General features: G+C 44.7%; 1 protein-coding gene across 1 annotated transcript in view; it reads left to right on the forward strand.

Moving 5' to 3' along the window:
- Positions 1-25,966, forward strand: part of LOC124716868 — a 77,300-nt gene that overhangs the window by 18,552 nt on the left and 32,782 nt on the right. Inside the window, exons 2-3 of the mRNA XM_047243421.1 lie at positions 5,108-5,416; positions 18,014-18,407. Coding sequence (XP_047099377.1) covers positions 5,108-5,416; positions 18,014-18,407 — 703 coding nt within the window. The remainder of the gene's footprint in view (positions 1-5,107; positions 5,417-18,013; positions 18,408-25,966) is intronic.

Here is a 25,966-nt window from a genome sequence, read left to right on the forward strand (position 1 = left end):
AATGAAGGGTAGAGCTACGGGTCGTTACACATATGAAATGTAACGTCCATTGTTCAAAGTGCCGCCAATGCGAACAAGAGGTGACCGTGACGTGTAACCAGTGGCACCCCATACCATCACGCCGGGTGATACGCCAGTATGGCCATGACGAATACACACTTCCAATGTGCGTTCACCGCAATGTCGCCAAACACGGATGCGACCATCATGATTCTGTAAACAGAACCTGCATTCATCCGATAAAATGACGTTTTGCCATTCGTGAACTCAAGTTCGTCGTTGAGTACACCATCGCAGGCGCTCCTGTCGGTGATGCGGCGTAGAGGGTAACCGCAGCCATGGTCTCCGAGCTGATAGTCCATGCTGCTGCAAACGTCGTCGAACTGTTCGTGTAGTTGGTTATTGTCTTGAAAACGTCCCCATCTGTTGACTCAGGGATGGAGACGTGGCTGCACGATCCGTTACAGCCATGCGGATAAGATGCCTGTCATCTCGACTGCTAGTGATACGAGGCTGTTGGGATCCAGCAGGGTGTTCCGTATTACCCTCCTGAATCCACCGATTCCATATTCTGCTAACAGTCATTTGATCTCGACCAACGCGAACAGCAGTGTTGCGATACGATAAACCGCAATCGCGATAGGCGAAATGTGATGGTACGCATTTCTCCTTCTTACACGAGGCATCACAACAATGTTTCATGAGGCAACGCCGGTCAACTGCTGTTTGTGTATGAGAAATCAGTTGGAAACTTTCCTCATGTCAGCACTTTGTATGTGTCCCAACCGGCGCCAACCTTGTGTGAATGCTCTGAAAAGCTAATCATTTTCACATCACAGTCTCTTCCTCCTGTCGGTTAAATTTCGCGTCTGTAGTACGTCATCTTCGTTGTGTTGCAATTTTAATGGCCAGTGGTGTAACTTATGTGCAGGTGAAGGTCACTGTCCTCCATAGACTAGTCTAAATGTATGAGTTGACCTCAGCCGCTGAAACTGCTAAAAGCAGTTTTAGTGACTGAGGTCAACTGACCGTTCGACGCATCGTCAACTTCATTTGATTGATGATGCTGTCTGACAATGGCCTCAGGCCGAAACCTGTAATTTTAATAAAATAACCATCGCGATCCACATTGTTTTTCCACCGATTTTGCATAGAAACAGGAAGCAGTACGTTACCATCCCGAGTGCACACGACCGGAAGCCAAATGGCTATTTGATCTTCTTCTGCTGGTCCCGGCGGAGGTTCGAGTCCTCCCTCGGACATGGGTGTGTGTGTTTGTCCTTAAGGATAATTTAGGTTAAGTAGTGTGTAAGCTTAGGGACTCATGACCTTAGCAGTTGAGTCCCATAAGATTTCACACACATTTGAACATTTTTGATCTTCTTCTTTAATTACAGTCCGTCTAATGAACACGTTCACTATGCTATGGGACTTTAAACTTCCTCCGACTTTCCTTCATTTGCTCACTTTTGCCTTCCAACTCTCGCACAGAGGATTTTCTTCCCATATTTTGGAATTGTTTTGTCATGGAAATATCCCTCACCTCTTAATTTTGTTGCTATATTTTGTTCTGACTTCAACCTCATGTTGATTTATACCAATTTCTTGCGGCTCTCTTGTTGTTGTTGTTGTGGTCTTCAGTCCTGAGACTGGTTTGATGCAGCTCTCCATGCTACTCTATCCTCTGCAAGCTTCTTCATCTCCCAGTACTTACTGCAACCTACATCCTTCTGAATCTGCTTAGTGTATTCATCTCTTGGTCTCCCTCTACGATTTTTACCCTCCATGCTGCGTTGGTGATCCCTTGATGCCTCAGAACATGTCCTACCAACCGATCCCTTCTTCTAGTCAAGTTCTGCCACAAACTCGTCTTCTCCCCAATCCTATTTAATACCTCCTCATTACTTATGTGATCTACCCATCTAATCTTCAACATTCTTCTGTAGCACCACATTTCGAAAGCTTCTATTCTCTTCTTGTCCAAACTATTTATCGTCCATGTTTCACTTCCATACATGGCTACACTCCATACAAATAGTTTCAGAAAAGCTAACACTTGGTTCAAGAATCATAAAACAAGGTTGTATACATGGAAGAAGCCTGGAGATACTGACAAGTTTCAGATAGATTATATAATGGTAAGACAGAGACTTAGGAACCATTTCCAGGGGCAGATGTTGACTCTGACCAGAATCTATTGGTTATGAACTGTAGATGAAAACTGAAGAAACTACAAAAAGGTGGTGATTTAAGGAGATGGGACCTGGATAAACTGACTAAACCAGAGGTTGTAGAGAGTTTCAGGGAGAGCTTAAGGGAACAATTGACAAGAATGGGGGAAAGAAACACAGTAGAAGAAGAATGGGTAGCTTTGAGGGATGAAGTAGTGAAGGCAGCAGAGGATCAGGTAGGTAAAAAGACGAGGGCTAGTAGAAATCCTTGAGTAACAGAAGAAATATTGAATTTAATTGATGATAGGAGAAAATGTAAAAATGCAGTAAATGAAGCAGTCAAAAAGGAATACAAACGTCTCAAAAATGAAATCAACAGGAAGTGCAAAATGGCTAAGCAGGGATGGCTAGAGGACAAATGTAAGGATGTAGAGAAGGGATCCCCAAACTATTTTGGACAAGTGACCCCTTTTCCAAAATGAACTGTTACCTCTGACCCCACGGCCAAATTACCTACTTTTAAGATCAACCCCCTTATTCATAATGGTCCGCTAACTTAAAACAGCTGCTACAGTTATTTTTCATTCTGGCTTAGGCCAATAGAAGAAGACAGAGTGAGAATTAGCAATGCTTTAAGTTAGCAGAGTATTATGAATAGAGGGGGCCTATTTTTAATTTTTTCCTATTAAAAAAAATAGCTAGGTACTAAGGTACCAATTGGAAAACTTTGCACTTGGTTAAGTGAGTAAAGTTGACTTCATTTTCTCATCAAAATTTAACAAAATAAAAAGACATACAATTCAGTAAATATCAAGTTTAATTTATAATGATTATTACAAATTAAGTACTTAACTTATCTTAAGTAGGTAGGAAATTATATTTAAAAAAGTATTAATTCGCAAAGAGAAAATAAAACATTAAGTGTGATTGATGAACCTGGTGACTATCTACCAATCTAGCTACATCTGGTTCAATATTGGTGAGTTGCAACCATAAATCTCCACGTTCATAGATTTTCAAACGCTTTCTTTGTTTCGTCAAAATGTTTGTTACCACACTGAAGCTTTCTTGGACTAGGTATGATGATGGAAAAGCGATAAGGTATCTTTCAGCAATGTTCCACAATGTAGGATACTGTGTTTCACTGTTGCGTTGTAACCAGAACTTCTGATAGCCTTGGTTGAACTTCTGCTTAAGCTCTTCGTCTGTGCTGATGAACTTGTGTTAATTTAATAGGGGGCGATTTTTAGACCTCGTCGATCACCAAAATCAGTCTTCGTTTATGTCGACCCCTAGGAAACCGATATCGACCCCAAGGGGTCGATTTGGACCACTTTGGGAATCCCTGATGTAGAGGCTTATCTTTTCTCTGTGAGGTACTGGATGGGCTAAGCAAAAAGTTTCGAACGCTTGGCGTATTTTTTGATTTAACAAAGGCATTTGACTGTGTTGATCTCACAATATTGCTCCAGAAGTTGGATCATTAGGGAATAAGGGGAGTAGCTCACAATTGGTTCACCTCTTACTTTAGTAACAGGCAGCAAAAGGTCATTATTCACAATGTTGATAACGGCTGTGATGTAGGCCTGAGTGGGGTACTGTCAAGTACGGGGTGCCCCAGGGATCAGTGTTGGGGCCGCTCCTGTTCCTTATTTATATAAATGATATGCCCTCTAGTATTATGGGTAACTCTAAAATATTTCTGTTTGCCGATGACACTAGCTTGGTAGTAAAGGATGTTGTGTGCAACATTGACTCGGTTTCAAGTAGTGCAGTACATAACCTCAGTTCAAGGCTTGTAGAAAATAAACTAACGTTAAATCACAGTAAGACTCAGTTTTTACGGTTTCTAACACACAATTCAACAAAACCTGACGTTTTAATCTCACAGAACGGGCATATGATTAGTGAAACTAAACAGTTCAAATTTCTAGGTGTTCAGATAGATAGTAAACTGTCGTGGAAACGCCACATTCAGGATCTTGTTGAAAGACTTAATACTGCCATTTTTGCTATTCGAACGGTATCAGAAGTGAGTGATCGTTCGACACGTAAGTTAGTCTACTTTATTTTTATTCACTTAAGTCGTATGGTATTATGTTTTGGGGTAACTCTTCTCATTCTACAAGGATATTTTTGGCTCAGAAACGGGCGGTTCGGGCAATAAGTGGTGTGAGTTTACGTACCTCTTGTCGACCTCTGTTCACGAGCCTGGGTATTTTGACATTGGCCTCTCAATATGTATATTCCTTATTGTCGTTTCTTGTTACCAGAATTAGTTTATTTCGAACAATAAGCAGCTTTGACTCGATTAATACTCGGCAGAAATCAAACCTCCATTTGGATCGGACTTCATTAACTCTTGTGCAAAAAGGTGTGCAGTATACTGCTGCATCCATTTTCAATAAGCTGCCACTGGAATTCAAAAATCTTAGCAGTAATCCACGCGCTTTCAAATCGAAACTGAAGAGTTTCCTCATGGGTCACTCAATCCACTGTGTCGAGGAGTTCCTTGAAAAATTAAGCCGATTCTCATTGTATTGCTGATAGCGTCTGCTTAAACTTATGGACTGACTTTTTCAGGTTCATTAACATTTATTTTTATCTATTATTACTTTTATTTTGTAAGTTCATGTACTGGCACGTTCCATGACCTTGGGGATTCGCTTCTCAATTTGGTCCTACGGAACTTGACGTGTAAATAAAAAAAAATAAAACTGGGGGTAAGATAGATACTGCCTACAGGAAAATTAAAGAGACCTTCGGAGAAAGGAGAACCACTTGTATGAATATCGAGAGCTCAGCCAAAAACCAGCAGCTCTCTTGCAATTTCAATTTCATAAATCAGTGAGTTTGGGTTTTCATTTTTCAAAATGTCGTTTAACTTTTTCGTGTGGGAGCTGCCGAGTCCTGAGCGACGCGTTCTCGTGTTTCAGAGTACCTTGAGAGCGCGGAGTCCCCTGAGAAAGACGCAAGTGTTTGCTCTGCTGGCGCTCTTGGCGTCGGCTGCTCTGGCTGCGGATGTCGAGCGACTCACTGAGGACGTGGCAGGAGGAGAAGAGGCATCGGCCACCGTGGTGGGGGCGGCGGCCCCTGAGGGCAAGGGCAAGCGGCAGGCCGTCTACGGAGGACCCTTCTCCTCTCTGCTGTCGTCAGCCTACCAGCTGCCGGCCGCGACATCTGGCGGGTCCGGCGCCGTGCTGCTCTCCTCTGGCACTCAGCAGGCGCCCGCCTACCAGCCACTGGTAAGGGCGCGACCGTACGAAGCGACGCGCTGACGTGTTCCCACATGATTTTCATGTCGGTGTACAGGGTGTAACAAGACGACACAGGCAACGTTCGACTTTATGAAACAAACATTTTTCAATTAATTTTTAATACCTAGACCGCGTGCTTATATATATATATATATATATATATATATATATATATATATATATATATATATATATAGTGTTACAAAAAGGTACGGCCAAACTTTCAGGAAACTTTCCACACACACAAATAAAGAAAAGATGTTATGTCGACATCTGTCCAGAAACGCTTAATTTCCATGTTAGAGCTCATTTTAGTTTCGTCAGTATGTACTGTACTTCGTCGATTCACCGCCAGTTGGCCCAATTGAAGGAAGGTAATGGTGACTTCGGTGCTTGTGTTGACATGCGACTCATTGCTCTACAGTACTAGCATGAAGCACATCAGTACGTAGCATCAACAGGTTAGTGTTAATCACGAACGTGGTTTCGCAGTCAGTGCAATGTTTAGAAATGCGGAGTTGGCAGATGCCCATTTGATGTATGGATTATCACGGGGCAATAGCCGTGGCGCGATACGTTTGTATCGAGACAGATTTCCAGAACGAAGGTGTCCCGACAGCAAGACGTTCGAAGCAATTGATCGGCGTCTTAGGGAGCACGGAACATTCCAGCCTATGACTCGCGACTGGGTAAGACCTAGAACGACGAGGACACCTGCAATGGACGAGGCAATTCTTCGTGCAGTTGACGATAACGCTAATGTCAGCGTCAGAGAAGTTGTTGCTGTACAAGGTAACGTTGACCACGTCACTTTATGGAGAGTGCTACGGGAGAACCAGTTGTTTCCGTACCATGTACAGCGTGTGCAGGCACTATCAGCAGCTGACTGGCCTCCACGGGTACACTTCTGCGAATGGTTCATCCAACAATGTGTCAATCCTCACTTCAGTGCAAATGTTCTCTTTACGGATGAGGCTTCATTGCAACGTGATCAAATTGTAAATTTTCACAATCAACATGTGTGGGCTGACGAGAATCCGCACGCAATTGTGCAATCACGTCATCAACACAGATTTTCTGTGAAAGTTTGTGCAGGCATTGTTGGTGATGTCTTGATTAGGCCCATGTTCTTCCACCTACGCTCAATGGAGCACGTTATCATGATTTCATGCGGGATACTCTACATGTGCTGCTAGAACATGAGCCTTTACCAATACGACACAACATGTGGTTCATGCACGATGGAGCTCCTGCACATTTCAGTCGAAGTGTTCGTACGCTTCTCAAGGACAGATTCGGTGACCGATGGAATGGTAGCCGGCCGTAGTGGCCGTGCGGTTAAAGGCGCTGCAGTCTGGAACCGCAAGACCGCTACGGTCGCAGGTTCGAATCGTGCCTCGGGCATAGATGTTTGTGATGTCCTTAGGTTAGTTAGGTTTAACTAGTTCTAAGTTCTAGGGGACTAATGACCTCAGCAGTTGAGTCCCATAGTGCTCAGAGCCATTTGAACCATTTGATGGAATGGTAGAGGCGGACCAAGTCCGTGGCCTCCACGCTCTCCTGACCTCAACCCTCCTGACTTTCATTTATGGGGGCATTTGAAAGCTCTTCTCTACGCAACCCCAGTACCGAATGTAGAGACTCTTCGTGCTAGTATTGTGGACGGCTGTGATACAATACGCCATTCTCCAGGGCTGCATCAGCGCATCAGGGATTCCATGCGACGGAGGGTGGATGCATGTATCCTCGCTAACGGAGGACATTTTGAACATTTCCTGTAAAAGTGTTTGAAGTCGCGCTGGTACGTTCTGTTGCTGTGTGTTTCCATTCCATGATTAATGTGACTTGAAGAGAAGTAATAAAACGAGCTCTAACATGGAAAGTAAGCGTTTCCGGACACATGTCCACATAACATATTTTCTTTATTTGTGTGTGAGGAATGTTTCCTGAAAGTTTGGCTGTACCTTTTTGTAACACCCTATATATACCACTGGCAATTAAAACTGCTACACCAAGAAGAAATGCAGATGATAAACGGGTATTAATATACATAATAGAGGGAATATATATATATATATATATATATATATATATATATATATATATATATATATATATTTCAGGGAAACATTCCACGTGGGAAAAATATATCTAAAAACAAAGATGATGTTGATAGAGACACTAACAAACACAAACACACACATAAAATTCAAGCTTTCACAACCCACGGTTGCTTCATCAGGAAAGAGAGGAGGAGAGGGAAAGACGAAAGGATGTGGGTTTTAAGGGAGAGGCTAAGGAGTCATTCCAATCCCGGGAGCGGAAAGTCTTACCTTGGGGGGAAAAAGGGACAGGTATACACTCGCGCGCACATATACAGACACAAGCAGACATATGGAAAGGCAAAGAATTTGGACACAGATGTCATTCGAGGCGGAAGTACAGAGGCAAAGATGTTGTTGAGTGACAGGTGAGGTATGAGCGGCGGAAACTTGAAATTAGCGAAGGTTGAGGCCTGGTGGGTAACGGGAAGAGAGGATATACTGAAGGGCAAGTTCCCATCTCCGGAGTTCTGACAGGTTGGTGTTAGTGGGAAGTATCCATATAACCCGGATGCCTTGGTGCACGGCCAGCACATCTTGGCACAGTGTTACACCATCCGGGTTATCTGGAGTGTTCCTGAAGCCCTCTGTAGCAATTCTGGACGTGTGGGGTGTCGCATTGTCGCGGTGGAAGGGCCCAATACCGTCGGAATGCATAATGGACGCAGGTGATCAGACAGGATGCTTACGTACGTGTCACCAGTCAGAGTCGTATCTAGACGTATCAGGGGTCCCACATCACTCCAACTGCACACGCCCCACACCATTACAGGGCCTCCACCAGCTTGAACAGCACCCTGCTAACATCCAAGGTCCGTGGGTTCATGAGGTTCTCTCCATACCCGTACACGTCCATCCGCTCGATACAATCTAAAACGAGACTCGTCCGACTAGGCAACACGTTTCGAGTCATCAACAGACCAATGTCGGTGTTGATGGACCCAGACGAGGCGTAAAGCTTTGTGTCGTGCACTCATCAGGGAGTGGGCCTTCGAATCCGAAAGCCCATATCGATGATGTTTGGTTGAGTGGTTCGCACGGTGACACTTGTTGATGGCGCAGCACTGAAATCAGCAGCAGTTTGCGGATGGGTTGTACTTCTGTCGCGTTGAACCATTCTCTTCAGTCGTCTTTGGTCCCGTTCTTGCAGGATCTTTTTCCGGCCTCAGCGATGTCGGAGATTTGATGTTTTCCCGGATTCCTGATATTCGCGGTACACTCGTGAAGTGGTCGTACGGGGAAATCCCCACTTCCCCGCTACCTCGGAGACGCCGTGTCCCATCGCTCGAGTATAACTCCACGTACAAACTCTCTTAAATCTTGGTAACCTGCCATTGTAGCAGCAGCAACCGATCTAACAAGTGTGGCACACACTTGTTGTCCTTATATACGCGTTGCTGATAGCAGTGGCGTATTCTCCATGTTTACATATCTTCTTATTTCAATGAGCATTTCTATACCAGATTCTTTGGCGCTTCTGTGAACTTAAAAAACTGAAGAAGGATAACTAGGTTAGGTTGCTTTCTAGAACGCATAGTCAGGTCGTCCAAACCGTAAAAAAAAAGCGGCGTATTTGCAGCAAGAACTATCGTCAGTTACGTGCATTCGTATTGCGGGACAACGAGACTACGATATTATGCAGGTACAAACATCGTCGTGAGCGAACTAGGTTGCAACAAACCATAATCTCGCAAGACGGTAATAAGGAAGGCAAATTGGCTGTTGCGTTAGTGAAAACTGCGTAAAACGCTCATTATTTGCAACTGTACAGCAGGTACTATTATGTCCAACGTTTCGAGGCTATTCCATGGCCTGGTCTACCCTGGAGGGGCTCAGTTTGGCGTGTGAAATAGTCCTCTTCACAAAGATTGGGCAAGTTGAAGAATAAAATTGAAATCCCACATGCCCAACCAGACTGGGATGACACGTCAAAACTAACAGCATGTTGGTGTAGAAGCAGCGTACAAGAATGCTGAAGAGTACCTGGATAGAGTGAATAACAAATGAGGATGCGCTGAATCGAACTGGGGAAATAATAAATTTGTGGCACAACCTGTCTGATTGACAAGACACATCTTGAGTCGTCAAGAAGTTGTCATCTTGGTAGCAGAAGGACCGAAGAGAGGGGAGGGGGGCAGGGGGGGGGGGGGGTAAAACTGTAGAGAAGGACTGGAGTCTGAACACCGTAACCAGGTTAGAGTGGCTGTAGGTTGCGGTAGTTACTTGGAGATGAAGAGGATAGAGTAGTACGGAGAGCTACATCAAACCAGTCCTGGACTGTATATCACGACAACATAAATGCATTAGAGTGATCGAAATACGGAGAAAACAGCACCAGTTAGCGTACTGGATGACCCGCCATAGATTGCCTATTATTTGATTTGTTTGACGGTTTCGCTCTTCTGATGCATCATCAGATCTGCGGAAATTACTAAGTACAGGCTGTTTCACACTTCCTACTACGGGCTTCAGGGGTTGTAGGGGAGACAGTAAATAAACTATTGATAGGGAAGCCAAGTCTAGAAATAAGGTCAACCCTCCTGTTTCACGGTAGGCACAGCTGAGGCACTGAGCTCTACTGGAGCCAATGGCATGGGGAATGTTGCAAGTTTTCGTCCTCAGGTTCTCTTCTACTTGGCGTAGGACATACTATTCAAAGTCCCGATTGCGGCGCTTCTGTGGAGCATTACACTCAACCCTCATATTTGCGAACGCATCAGTTTTTCGGACGAAAATGATATGTGATGTCATAATTACGACAGGGACTGATGGCAGAGCCCTCTCAGTTTGTGGGCGTGCAGTTTGTGAAGCGGCAGGTTTGACAGTAGTGAAATCTTGAGACTTATTTTATATCCAGGCCACACATTTCCTGATATGGGTACCTTATCAAAACTTTATCTGCTAATCGTACTAAATCCTAGAAGCCTGTTCCAGGTATTGTGAAACACCCCATGCAACAACTTCTTATAGTTGACAGTGAGGACACCCATCAAGAATACACTTATAAATTAAATGTAACTTCACAGTCTCGAGATTAAAAACAAATTCATAGCTTTTAAATGTCAAGACCCGGTGCCAAGCAAAGTGGTAACAAATGACCAGAAAACAGATTGAGCGAATGAATGAAATTTGTTTCGGAATACTGTTCCCCTCAAAAAACAATTACCGAAAAAAATTGAAACCTTCAGTTACATTAACGGGACCAGACACAGGACATTGGATAAAATGGTGAGGAAGGAAACGCTGGTGAAGTTCTACAAAACAATGGCAATGAGACTTGCACAATAACAGCTGGAAATGAACCAAGAATACAAGCTGCGGAAATGAAGCTTTCAAGGGCGGCAGGTGGCTACAGGCTGCCTGATGTAGGCATACAACAACCACACAAGAACTGGGGTTAACAAGTGTACAAGCAGATGAACGAGTATAGAAATAAATGAACGGATCATGTGACAAGGCTGAATGAAAACAGAGTGCTCAGAACAGTACTTAATTAGAGAACAAAAGCAAAAAAAGGTGGGACAAGAAAGAGGTGGAGACATCAGACACAATTAACCATAGGACAAAAGAGGCACTGAGCAAGAGGACGTAATGACCAAAAGCTAAACATTTGAAGAGATATGTGAAACAACAATAGCTTCTTGTTGACGATGGTAACCAACGGAGCTATAAACCTCCAACGTGTTACCACCGCCGACCATGATGGCCGAGCGGTTCTAGGCGCTACAGTCTGGAACCGCGCGACCGCTAAGGTCGCAGGTTCGAATCCTGCCTCTGGCATGGATGTGTGTGATGTCCTTAGGTTAGTTAGGTTTAAGTAGTTCTAAATTCTAGGGGACTGATTACCTCAGAAGTTAAGTCCCGTAGTGCTCAGAGCCATTTGATCCATGTTACCACCGGGACAATTTATGTTGCTATACACTCAACCGAATTTCAGTGATTGTCAGACCCTAATACTACAATTTGTGGAGAGGCACTGGCCAACAAGTCAAGTAATATGTGCCCTGTGGCGATGTTCACTGTGCCTTGCAGGCAATGCCAACGTCTGCAAAAACCTTAGTGCCGCCAGTAGTAATCCCTAAGGCGACCCCTAGACGGTCAACAATATTCACAATATTTTCCGGATGCGCAATGATGTTGAGGGGTAAGACTGAGAAATTGGGCAGTAAAACTGAGAATATCAGAAACTTCGGAAATATATTACGCTGCCTGGAGATACTGTGCCGTTTGTGGGTATAATTGACAATATCGTTGACGCAATCTCTCGCGAGCTACACAGATCGAGGAGGTTAGGTTAGGCCAGCTTCTTTGTTGCTGCGTGGAAAATGAGTTCGAAACAAGATGAAAGAGTATTATTATTAGACTTTGAACATTGCTGCTAAGGTTCGGTGACCGTGTCAGAATTATATTAGAACAAATAAGCCCTTGTTTCAACCCATGTTGACTCAGGTACGAGCAGCCCTTAGCCAGCTTATCATATTTACAACTTTTCATGACGTCGCCATTCAGGCTTAGATTTTTTTAGAATGTGACTTGTAAGTACTGCATCTCTTTCCAGTAAGTACACACTTTAGTTTATTAATGCCTTATATACCTATTATGTTTTAGAACAGTTTAATTCTGAAGACGACGCTCATAGTAGCATCGAAACCTGGTAAATTTTGACTTAATATTTATGACCGAGGGCTTATTTGTTCTAATATTATTATTAGAGTCCATCGAAATGTATAAGTCATAGCTGACATAGTTAGATGTTACGGCAGTTCCTATGTATGGGAAGAACCACTTTGAGTACAATATCCAATGTTGGATCATCAACACATAGTAAGTTGTGACAACCGTTTTATCTTTTTCTGTAGTTCAACCTTAATTCTCTTCACAAGTTTTCGTGAGTGATCTTTGGCACTCCTTGAAGCAATATTTCATCCTCTTTTCTGCTGGTAACGATGTAGAGCAGAGTCCGTATCGTCCAGCATTCCAATTGCACAGTATTAATATTGTCAGTGTACACTCAGATGATAAAAGCCATGTGATACTTCCTAATATGGACTCGGTCCTCCTTTTGCGCTGCGTAGTGTCGGAACAAGATCTGGCACCGACGCAACGAGTCCTTGGAGGCCCAGTGCAAAAATATTGCTGCCTCTAAAGCTGACCACAATGGCGAATGTGTTGCAGGTGCAGGATTTTGTACACGAACTGACCTCTCGATTAACTCCCATAAATGTTCGGTGGTATTCACGTCGGACGACGAAATCATCCACTCCAATTGTCCAGAATGTCATTCATAGCAGTTACACACAACTGTGGCACAGTGACACGGTATCGTTGCTTGACAAGTAGAAGTCTACGAATAGCTGCAGCCCAGCATAACCATTTCCAGCTAATGGTCGGTTCGGCTGGACCAGAGGATCTGGTTCATTCCATGTAACTGGAGCCCGCACCATTATCGAGGTTCCATCACCTTGCACAGTGCCTTGTCGACAGATTGGGTCCATGGCTTCGTGGACTTTGCAGCACACCTGAAACCTATCATCAGCTGTTACCAACTGAAATCGGGAGTTATTCGACCAGGAAAAGGTTTTCCAGTCGTCTAGCGTCCAACCGTTGCGGTCACGATCCCAGGAAAGGTTCTGCAGGCGATGTCGTGCTGTTAGCAAAGGCACTCGCGTAGCTCGTCTGCTGCTACAGTCGGTCAACGCCAAATATCGCCGTACTGTCTTAACGGATACGTTCGTCGTGCGCCCCACAGTGATTTCTGCAGTGTTGCTTGTCTGTCACCACTGGCAACTCTACGTAAACGCTGCTGCTCTTGGTCGTCAAATGAAGGCCGTCGGCCACTGCGTTGCCCGTGGTGAGAGGTAATGCCTGAAATCTGTTACTCCCCGCACAATGTTCGTACTGTGGGTATCGGAATACTGATTTTCTCAACGATTTCCGAAATGTAATCTCCCAATCCCAAAGAAAGCAGGCGGTGACCGATGTGAAAATTGCCGAACTATCACTTTAATAAGTCACAGCTGCAAAATACTAACGCGAATTCTGTACAGACGAATGGAAAAACTGGTAGAATCCGACCTCGGGGTAGATCAGTTTGGATTCCGTAGAAATACGGGAACACGTGAGGCAATACTGACCCTACAACTTATCTTAGAAGCTAGATTAAGAAAAGGCAAACCTACGTTTCTAGCATTTGTAGACTTAGAGAAAGCTTTTGACAATGTTGACTGGAATACTCTTTCAAATTCTGAAGGTTGCAGGGGTAAAATACAGGGAGCGAAAGGCTATTTACAATTTGTACAGAAACCAGATGGCGGTTATAAGTGTCGAGGGACATGAAAGGGAAGCAGTGGTTGGGAAGGGAGTGACACACGGTTGTAGCCTCTCCCCGATGTCGTTCAATTTGTATATTGAGCAAGCAGTAAAGGAAATAAAAGAAAAATTCGGAGTACGTATTAAAATCCATGGAGGCGAAATAAAAACTTTAAGGTTCGCCGATGACATTGTAATTCTGTCAGAGACAGCAAAGGACTTGGAAGAGCAGTTGAACGGAATGGACAGTGTCTTGAAAGGAGGATATAAGATGAACATCAACAAAAGCAAAACGAGGATAATGGAATGTAGTCGAATTAAGTCGGGTGATGCTGAGGGTATTAGATTAGGAAATGAGACACTTAAAGTAGTAAAGGAGTTTTGCTATTTGGGGAGCAAAGTAACTGATGATGGTCGAAGTAGAGAGGATATAAAATGTAGGCTGGCAATAGCAAGGAAAGCGTTTCTGAAAAAGAGAATTTTGTTAACATCGAGTATAGATTTAAATGTCAGGAAGTCGTTTCTGAAAGTATTTGTATGGAGTGTAGCCATGTATGGAAGTGAAACATGGACGATAAATAGTTTGGACAAGAAGAGAATAGAAGCCTTTGAAATGTGGTGCTACAGAAGAATGCTGAAGATTAGATGGGTAGATCACGTAACTAATGAGGAAGTATTGAATAGGATTGGGGGGAAGAGGAGTTTGTGGCACAACTTGACAAGAAGAAGGGATCGGTTGGTAGGACATGTTCTGAGACATCAAGGGATCATCAATTTAGTATTGGAGGGCAGCGTGGATGGTAAAAATCGTAGAGGGAGACCGAGAGATGAATACACTAAACTGCAGTACCTATTGGGAGATGATGAAGCTTGCACAGGATAGGGTAGCATGGAGAGCTGCATCAAACCAGTATCAGGACTGAAGACCACAACAACAACAACAACAACAGTGTCCCATATGTGTACCTCCAGCTAGCATTTCGCGTTCAAATCAGTTAATTGCCATCGTGCGGGCATAATGAGTTCAGCAACCTTTTCACATGAGCTACCAGAGTACGAATGAGAAACGCACCACTGCAACTCCGTTTGGAACATTGCGTATGCGGTACTACCTCCATCTATATATGTGCATATCGCTTTTCCATGACATCTATAAGAATGCGTGATTGTTCTTTCAGACAAGTTCGAATGAACAGACGTCCGTACTCACGTAACTGATGGGCAACGCGTCCACCATCTTCGGTGAGGATGCACAGGTATGTCCGACCCCCTGCGGGAATCTCTGAGTAGCTAGCACAGAGGATATGGACAGGGACTGTGGACAGGTGGCGCTAGCTGGGGCTGTGGGTCGGCCACTGCTGAGATAGTCCGCACAGTAGCGATAACCACTGTGTCCGTCGGCGGATTGGTTAACGCGACTGCGTAGTAAACAGGAGATCCCAGGTTCGAACCCTGGTCCAGCACACATGTTCGCTCGTTCCTGCTGACTCTATGTAATGTCCCAATGCAAATGACATCAATAATCCCTTCCCTTTACTTTGTTTTCTCCCCCCTCCACCTTAAGTATAACCCATGGCTTTTACTTGAGTGTAACTGCAAATATTATTCATCAGTCTCAGGGTAACGTCAATAATATTGTGCAATACTGGGTGTTTCAAAAACGACTTTACAGCTTTAAAAATTCGTATAAATTTATTGAAAGAAGATACACAGCAGGGTTTAGTGTTGTTTTGTAGGGAAACACATCAAGTTTTCTTTTTTCACCTTAACCAAAAGATCTTCTACGTGGCTTCCGTTGGTTAACCTGCACACATGCCACCAGAAGTCAATTTCTTCCCAAACTCGCTGTAGCACTGCAGCTTGCTCTGTGGCAATATGTACAGTTTCAAATACAAACAGTTTCTCCGAAAATAGTCGCATGTGGGATTTGCAGTTCGCGAGATGCATGCCGGGTCGATTTCGTAGGGCTGTTGACAAATTGTTGTCGCACTCACTCAACAAACTCGTCAGACGTGCTTTTCCCATGCCATACCGATCAGCCGGTTTCTACAAAACATTTATGCCACTCATAAATTGTAGGCCTACTAGGAGGATCTTTAGCGTACTCAAAAAAATGGCTCTGAGCACTATGGGACTCAACTGCTGAGGTCATCAGTCCCCTAGAACTTCGAACTAGGTAAACCTAACTAACCTAAGGACATCACAAACATCCATGCCCGAGGCAGGATTCGAACCTGAGACCGTAGCGGTCTTGCGGTTCCAGACTGCAGCGCCTTTAACCGCGCGGCCACTTCGGCCGGCTTTAGCGTACTCAGTACGGAAATTACGCTGAACTGTTGTCGCCGACTTCGATTCTTCAAACCAAAACACGCAGCTAGCACACTAAGGTCCAATGAAGGCAGCCATCTTTAAGGGGGGTAGGACGTCAAACAGGACGACTTGGAGCAGGAGAGACACCACATGAATCTTTAATTTCCACTGTCTGTACTTTTAAAAATAAATTCATAAAACTTTGTCAGAATGACCAGAAAGGATTCAGGATTTACTCTTATAGTGGTGGAAGTTGAAAAATATAAGAAAATAATTCATTTTTTTGACGTTTGTATTTCACCTTTTTTTCACTTACCATTGGCTGCATTTTTGCTATAGGTACACTCTTCTTCATAAGTAAGGGAGATTCTTCGATGAATTTTGCACAACATACAAACCACACTTACAGGTGTACGAAACTCCAGAATTTTCCAAATCTATTAAAAACTGTGGTAAAAATTGAGATAATTAACTATAAAATTTGATGTGATTCTTGAGTTTCTGCCGGAGTATTTGATAATCAAAATATCCACGGGCGTACTGCCGGTCTATAGTGTCCAACGGGCACAATATTTCGGCGATCATACATGTCGCCATCATCAGGTGAACTGACTGACTGAGCTCCTGTGAAAGTGCCGACACGTCTTTCGAATAAAACTCGTGCACTGGTGGGGAGCGCCAAAGATGACCTCCGTTTGAGGAAGGCCGACGTGTACCAGGTTCCGTGTCAATGTGGCAAGTTGTATATTGGTCAGACGATGCGAACCGTCGAGGATCGATGCCGTGAACACCAGAGGCACACTCGACTGATGTATCCGAGCAAATCGGCGGTCGCTGAACATTGTTTGTCTCAAAATCACACTATGGAGTATGAACGCACGAGGATTCTGGTACAGAGGTCGAGATACTGGGACAGCGTTGTTAGAGAGGCCATAGAAATTCGCACCCAGCGATTGGGTTAGTCAAGAGTAAAACGAGCAAACATATAGTTGTGACGACCACGGTGGACAGAGCCATCACTCCGACGTCATCTCAGACGCCGTCGCAATCTGTTCCACCGCGCGACCGTGGCGCGGGGCGCGGACAGCGGAGGGAGCGCGCCGCGGGCGGAGGGTATTTAAATCGGCTGCCGCCGTGACCGAACCCAGTTCCCTCTGAGCAGCCATAGCGTACGGATCCCCGTGCCGGCACGTTCACAGGAGCTCAGTCCGTCGGTTCACCTGATGATGGCGACATGTATGATCGCCGAAATATATAAAATTTGAGTTTTTTTCTAAACATGAAATTTAAAATATAACATCACACTCATTTTTTCATAAATTAAATAATTTCTAGAGTTTCATACACCTGTAAGTATGGTTTGTATGCTGTGCAAAATTCATCGAAGAATCTCTCTTACTTATGAAGAAACGTGTACCTATAGCAACAAACGCAGCCAATAGAAGTGAAAAAAATGATGAACTTTCACATGTAAAGAAATTTATTTTGTTATTTTTTTTAACTTCCACTGCTATGATTGCGAATCCTTAATCCTTCCTGGTGATGCTGACAAAGTTTTATGAATTTATTCGTAAAAGCATAGACAGTGGAAATTAAAATGTCCTGTGGTGTCTCTCTTGCTCCAAGACGGCCCGTTTAACGTCCTACACCCCCCTTAACGCAACTGCCACTAGCGCTCCTTTCGGTGTGATTCGGCACTATCCAACTATGTGAGACAAAACTGACACTACACTCACCTCTCTAGGTACTATGAATTAATTTATATGAATTTTCAAAGTTGCGAAGTCCTTCTCGAAACACCCTGTATTTCCGTGCAGTATTATTGGCCGCTCAACGCGTGCAGTGACAGCTGCCCTGCTTGCAGGCGGGCCTCGGGCTGCCCCTGGGCTACGGCAGCGCCTCCTCGGCCTACGCGCCTTCCCTGCTGCGCTCCGGCCTGCTGACCGCCGCCTCCAACCACTCTTACGCCGGCTCGCCGCTGGCGGCGCTGCTGTCGGCCGGCATCCCCGCGGCTCAGTACTCGGCCCAGCACAACTTCACGCTGCCCGTGGCGGCCAACCTGCTGGCGCAGAGCCCCTCCTACTTCCCCGGCGGCGGCCTCTACGCCTCGGCCGCGCCCGCTGCCGCCGACTACCCGCAGAACTTCACCTTCGGCCAGCCCGCCGCCAGCAGCCTCTTCGCGCAGAACTCTGCCGCCTACCCCAGCTTCTACCCGGCGCCGTCGGGCTTCAGGCAGAATTTCAATGCGGGGCTCTTCGGTAAGTTGCCAGCCTGACTACTACCACAGTCTAACATAACAGTCGCGACACTCACTGCTGTAAAAGTTTGACAGACGGAGCGACACTAGCGCTCCAAGCGGCAGGTAAGGTGAACGTCTGACGCGTCGTATGCATAATGTTCGTTTGCATCCATTTCCTAAGTAGTTTCCGAATTATTCGAGTTATTTTCTTGCCTCCAATAGTTTGTGTAGTATCAGAAGGTGCGGTGTGCCTACTGTAAGACCTTCGGTACACACACCATCAGATTATTTGACTGGTCGCTCTAACGAAGTAGGCGAGCGTCAGCAATATGTCTCGTGGTCTTATTGTGGCGTGTTTATCTTCTGCCGTTAGGTCAGACGATAGAAATGCCACTTGCATGCTTATAGTAGCAGATTGACGGTGACCATCTTTAAACAGAACTTGATTAATTTTCACACACATTCATTAAAATAATAAAAAGCATAGACATTACGTAACTTGATTCTGGATGCTGCTTACAGTTGACAATCTGAAGCTCCTTTGGTCTTGGTACGTTAATCTTATTCTCACATATCTCTGATACTTGAGAAAGTGTCTATACATCTTTCTTCATGGCTATGTACAGGAATATGATAATCTTCTTGGCTGCAGACTGAAACTTGACTATAGACTGGTACAGACTAATGCAGACTGGTACAGACTGGTGCAGACAAATGCAGACTAAGTAATGGGAGGTCTGTACACTCGTTATAATACCTCACGCGTTCAGGTATCACTGTGCGAGTGTGATCCGCGAGGAGAAAAGGTTCTATGTTAGCAGCAATCTGATTGACTGCGTTACATATTAATACGCGGATCGGCGGAAGCAGAATTTGGTCCGTGTCTAAGGCAGCGCCTTCTCGTAGTGTGGAGACGGACGAGCGCTGCGCCTGCACTGTTGCGCTTAGCGGGGCGCGCTCTAGTGGGAAAGCTGTGTACGCGCTGACTACGAGGAACTATGTACACAACAGAAGGCATATACGTTTCTAAAACTGATTCTAAAATATGCGCAAGTATGGACAAAAACCATGAATAGAGTGGCAAGCTACAACACATTCGTGAAGAAACACTTATGACATTGGACAGAATTGCAGCTTACCACATTGATATCAAAACAATATAAACACACAGATTCACATGGCAGAAGCATGTACCTCTACATGCAGTAACGATCGACAACTCGTTTATTGTTCTGTAGGCCTACTGCGTTTGTCATTGTCGCCTGTTGCCACAAGTACGACCTTCATCTTTATACTATTCTAAGTGAGACAAGCAACTGCCAAATAGTGGGAGAAATAAGCTGAAAACATTACAATGAGCTGATTACATTACATTTCACGAGAAACCAAATATTTGAATAATTTTCAAACAATCTGTCTGTAGGCACTTTCCTTGTCCCGTAATAGTTTCGCTCGAGGTCTAGCGATCTGCACATTCTGACACTTCACACGCTTTTGTAAGACACGAAAAGCTGCACTTAATCTAACCACTCCATCGTCAGAGCAGGTCCGTGTTGATGATACACACGAATCTGGCACTGGTACATGGAGAGTTGAACTGGCTGCTTCTGTGTCATAGGACTGTTTTACAGCTTTAGATTGACTGTCGAATCTTTGTGGTAGTTTCCTCTTCATCGTCAGTTGAGGTGGCTTATTTGGGATGTACTGCATTCCAAACGAGTTTGTTATTGTCTGCGTTCACGAACTGGTTTTGTTCGAAATGTAGCGAACAAACCCTAATAGTATTATACAGGTAAACTGGGTCTTCCTTCATAAGGTCTTCTCGTCTGCTATTAACTACCCATTTTCTGCTCCTAAAACTAAACATTCATCATTTAAACACATATAGTTTGTATCCTCACGATACAGTTAGTAACATGATGGTATATACCTGTCAGGATGCTTAGGAAACCTAAAAAGAAAGACAGTTGTGGTGTCTTCTTCCTGTTGTTGTTGCAATTTATTGCGCTACAGACGCTCCCGATAGTAAAAACCATTGTATTAATCAAAATAAACAATCACTATTCGCTTTCACGATCGCGCCGAACTCACAGTTCAACCTACCGGCCGCTTGGGGCGCTGCTGGCGCTGTAGGCAACAAAATCGAGGCAAAGTGTCGCGACTGTTATGTTAGACTGTGCTACTACCTCGACACGACACCTATCGAAAGCCTGGCGCTGCCAACTAACTATTTGCTGTCGATTACTAGTGTAAGACACGTATCCAACTTGAGCTGTCCCGTTGTGCTGTAACAGGTTTGATCACCAAGAATGAACTGAACGCCAGGGGACGATATCTTTGCTACAAACGATTATTTCCGCTCTTCTGGTAGGATAATACTTTTTTTGGGTCACCAGTCTTCTGACTGGTTTGATGCAGCCCACCACGAATTTCTCTCCTGCGCCAACCGCTTCATCTCAGAGCAGCACTTGCAACCTACGTCCTCAATTAAATGCCGGATGTATTCCAATCTCTCTCTACAGTTTTTGCCCTCTACCGCTCCCTCCAGTACCATGGAAATCATTCCCTCATGTCTTAACAGATGCCTTATCATCCCGTCCCTTTTCCCTGTCAGTGTTTTCCACACATTCCTCTCCGATTCTGCACAGAACCTCCTCATTCCTTACCGTACCAGTCCACCTAAGTTTCAACATTCGTCTGTAGCACCACATCTCAAGTGCTTCGATTCTCTTCTGTTCCGGCTTTCCTACAGTCCATGTTTCACCGTGCTGCACACGTACATTCTCAGAAATTTCTGTCTCAATTTAAGGCCTATGTTTGATCCCAGTAGACTTCTCTTGGCCAGGAATGCTTTTTTCGCCATTACTAGTCTGCTTTTGAAGTCCTCCTTGCTCCGTCCGTCATTAGTTATTTTCCAGCCTGGGTAACAGATTTCCTTAACTTCATCTACTTCGTGACCATCAATCCTGTTCTGATTTCTGCTACCTATTACTTCGTCTTTTTTCGATTTACTCTCAGTCCATATTCAGCACTCACTCGATTGTTCATTCCATACAGCAGATCGTGTAATTCTCCTTCGCTTTTACTCAGGTTAGCAATGTCACCAGTGAATCGTATCATTGATATCCTTTCACCTTGAATTTTAATTGCACTCCTGAACCTTTCTTTTATTTCAATCATCGCTTTTTCCGTGTACAGATTGAACAGTAGGGGCGAAAGTCTACATCCCTGTCTCACACCCTTTTTAATGTCCGCCTGCTTACGTGGGTAGTAACGTGCTCGGCTCCCATGCAATCGGTCCCAGGTTCTGCTCTCGACCGGGTTGGAGATTTTCTCCGCTCGGGGACTGGGTGTTGTGTTGTCGTCCCGCTCAACGATGCCACACGTTCATTTCCATTTTACCCTTTTTAATCCGATCACTTCGTTCTTGATCGTCCGTTCTTATAGTTCGCTCTTGGCTCTTGTACATATTGTATATTATCCGTCTCTCCCTATAGCTTACTTTTCTCAGAATTTCTAACATCTTGCACCATTTTACATAATCTAACGCTTTTTACAGGTCGACAAATCCTATGAATAGGTCTTGATTTTTCTTTAGTCTTGCTTCCATTATCAACCGCAACGTCAGAATTGCCTCTCTCGTGCCTTTACCTTTCCTAAAGCCAAACTGATCGTCATCTAGCACATCCTCAGTTTTGTTTTCCATTCTTCTGTATATTATTCTTGTCAGCAACTTGGATGCATGAGCTCTTAAGCTGATTGTGCGACAATTCTCGCACTTGTCAGCTCTTGAAGTCTTCTGAATCGTGTGGGTGATGGTTTTCCGAAAATCAGATGTTATGTCACCAGACTCGTACATTCTACAGACCAATGTGAATAGTCGTTATATTGTCATAATACATAGCGTGACGAAAAACGTGAAGCAGCGAATGGTGAGCGGCAAATGGAATGGAAGTTCATGGACTTGATGTTATTTCAGTGATTACAAGATCGAGTCAGATATAGAGGATTTATAAGTTAGTCATGCAAAAGTAACCTTCAACTTTGAAAAAGGTAGATAACTGACACAAATGTTTGATACAGCCCTGAACGCAGTGTAGTAACTAATATATAAACTGTATAAAATGCATGTTTGACTATCAGCTGTTTTTATTTTAAACCCAAATATCAACCGATTTTAGCCTTGGACCACCTTCACGGATAGGGGTTAAAATGGTTTAAGCCAACACATTACATTTTTCATTACTTAAATACTGTGTGGAAAATGTCATGAATATCAACATAGGACACAAGACTTTTAGAAGCAAACATACTAATGCTAAATCTTCTTTTCAGTACTGCTTCGTGTACATTTAGCATTAGTATGTTTGCTTCTAAAAGTCTTGTGTCCTATATTGATATTCATAAGATGCTCATTATTTAAGTAATGACAGATGTAAGGTGGTGGCTTAAACCATCTTAGGCCTTATCTGTGAAGATGGTCCAAGACAGAAACCAGTTGATATTTGGGTTTCAAATAAAAACAGCTGATGGTCAAACATGCATTTCATACATTACTTGATGCCTGTTGATAGTGACCTTCCACAAATGTTTAATTTACAAACTCCCTGTATATAAAGCGCTTGGCAGATTGAGGCCACTTATCAGTGCGACATTGTACCAACTTGTGGCTTGAGGGCATGCATTGATTCGGTGCAGAAGGGCGTTATGAAGCCACTGCACCCTCTCATGTGGCAAAATGCTCCACAACATTCGTAACTGGTCCTCGACGTCATGGATGCCCGCAATGGAACGAAGTTGACCTCTGAGCTGGTCCCACACAGGTTCTGTTTGGGACATATCTGGGTAGTTGCTGGCCGTGGGAGTAACTCAACAATATGCTGACAGTTCACAGGCGCATGTGCCATTAATGGACCAGCATCGTAGTTAAAAAATGGCACCACGACGCTCTCAAATGAGGAGTAACACAGCAGGATGCAGGATGTCTGTCACATATTGTACTGCCATCAGAGGTTCCTCAACCAGTGACCTGAACTCATGCCTGATGGTCTCCCACACCATAATGCTAGAAGTAACACGGTTGACGATGGACACGCAGGGCAACGTGGAACTGCCATTCATCGCTGAACACATTGCAACGCCATTCTTCGTCAGTCCAGGCTTTCTGGTCACAGCACCACTCAAGACACACCCATTTGTGCTGTGGTATTCACAGCAGCTAACGAATTGGACGGTAATTCAATAGTCCAGCTGCTGCTAGTGTCTGACCAGTGGTGCTGAATAGCACAGAATGCCACACGGAGTCCCTCACTTGTTCACAGATGGCAGGCACAGACGTGAAGCGGTTCCGTTGTGCTTCGTGCACAATACTGCGATCCTCCGCTGTATTGGCCAAACACGGTCAGCATGAATCTAGACGACCAGTGTGCCTGCCTTTACCTTCTGGTGCAGACCAACATCGGGCCACTGTCACAGCCGAATGACCCACAAATATGGATATTGCACAATGCGTCCAGCGTACCAAATTCACACCCACGATGGGGTCCCTGTCAAACTCTGTGCCGAGCGAGCTGGCGGAGTGGTTGGCACACTGGACTCGCATACGGGGGGGGGGGGGGGGGGGGGGGGGGACGGTTCAAACCCCCGTCCGGCCATCCTGATTTGGGTTCTCCGTGATTTCCCTGAATCGCTCCAGGTAAATGGGAGGGTGGTTTCTTTGAAAGAGCACGGCCAACTTCCTTCCCCATCCTTCCCTAATCCGAGCTTCCGCTCCGTCTCCAAATGATCTTGTTGTCGACGAGACATTAACACTAATGCTGTCCTCTTCCTCGAACTTCGTCAATTACGGATAACGCTACATGGCATGTCTGTGTTCGTCACAGTGACTAATCATTTACGTAAAGGCCCTGGTTTGCGAGTGTACAAACATTGGCATCTCGCTATGCCTTGGCAGGATTTTTTCCCCTTCTTGTCAGGCACCAAGAGATGAATACACTAAGCAGATTGAGAAGGATGTAGGTTGCAGTAGGTACCGCGAGATGAAGCTTGCACAGGATAGAGTAGCATGGACAGCTGCATCAAACCAGTCTCAGGACTGAAGACCACAACAACAACAACAACTTGTCAAGCACAGTATGACGGATCTCTTGAGCATTCTCGTGGAGAACCACATGAAGAAATGTTTGGAGAGTAATGCGGTGGAAAGAAAGGATGGCTCGCCTGTTGGTTCCATGGCCAGTTTTCCACAAACTCGTGAGGAGAACAAGAAAATGCTGCTCATTGGGAGCCCCAAATTCAGACAGGTGTCCTTGACGGAACTCCACGCCGGAGCCAGGAGGGGGACCACTATGCACACAGTAGATGAGAAATTAATTATAAAACAGTCTAGATCGCAAGGCACGTTTGTTAAAAGGCGCCAGTTTCGATCATCGCATGACCATCACCCATATTGACGAACAATGGCTGTGCATGGAGCAGGAACCGCTGAATGAAGTCGCTTTTCAGAAAACGTCCCTTGTGATCTACACTGCTACAATAAATTTGAAATATTATGGAGAGTAGTAATTCGTAACTTAACTGCGAAGCGAAGCAGTAGCGGGGGTTCAGCCTTGAGGGAGACTAGGCAGCATGGTTTCAGAAAATATCGTTCTTGTGCAACGCAGCTAGCTCTTTATTCGCACGAAGTAATGGCCGCTATCGACAGGGGATCTCAAGTTGATTCCGTATTTCTAGATTTCCGGACAGCTTTTGACACCGTTCCTCACAAGCGACTTCTAATCAAGCTGCGGGCCTACGGGGTATCGTCTCAGTTGTGCGACTGGATTCGTGATTTCCTGTCAGGGAGGTCGCAGTTCGTAGTAATAGAAGGCAAATCAACGAGTAAAACTGAAGTGATATCAGGTGTTCCGCAGGGAAGCGTCCTGGGACCTGTGCTGTTCCTGATCTATATAAATGACCTGGGTGACAATCTGAGCAGTTCTCTTAGGTTGTTCGCAGATGATGCTGTAATTTACCGTCTAGTAAGGTCATCCGAAGACCAGTATCAGTTGCAAAGCGATTTAGAAGAGATTGCTGTATGGTGTGGCAGGTGGCAGTTGACGCTAAATAACGAAAAGTGTGAGGCGATCCACACGAGTTCCAAAAGAAATCCGTTGGAATTCGATTACTCGATAAATAGTACAATTCTCAAGGCTGTCAATTCAACTAAGTACCTGGGCGTTAAAATTACGAACAACTTCAGTTGGAAAGACCACATAGATAATATTGTGGGGAAGGCGAGCCAAAGGTTGCGTTTCATTGGCAGGACACTTAGAAGATGCAACAAGTCCACTAAAGAGACAGCTTACACTGCACTCGTTCGTCCTCTGTTAGAATATTGCTGTGCGGTGTGGGATCCTTACCAGGTGGGATTGACGGAGGACATCGAAAGGGTGCAAAAAAGGGCAGCTCGTTTTGTATTATCACGTAATAGGGGAGAAAGTGTGGCAGATATGATACGCGAGTTGGGATGGAAGTCATTAAAGCAAAGACGTTTTTCGTCGCGGCGAGATCTATTTACGAAATTTGAGTCACCAACTT

This window comes from Schistocerca piceifrons, chromosome 9 (genome assembly GCF_021461385.2).
Source record: "Schistocerca piceifrons isolate TAMUIC-IGC-003096 chromosome 9, iqSchPice1.1, whole genome shotgun sequence".
Taxonomy (NCBI): Eukaryota; Metazoa; Arthropoda; class Insecta; order Orthoptera; family Acrididae; genus Schistocerca; species Schistocerca piceifrons.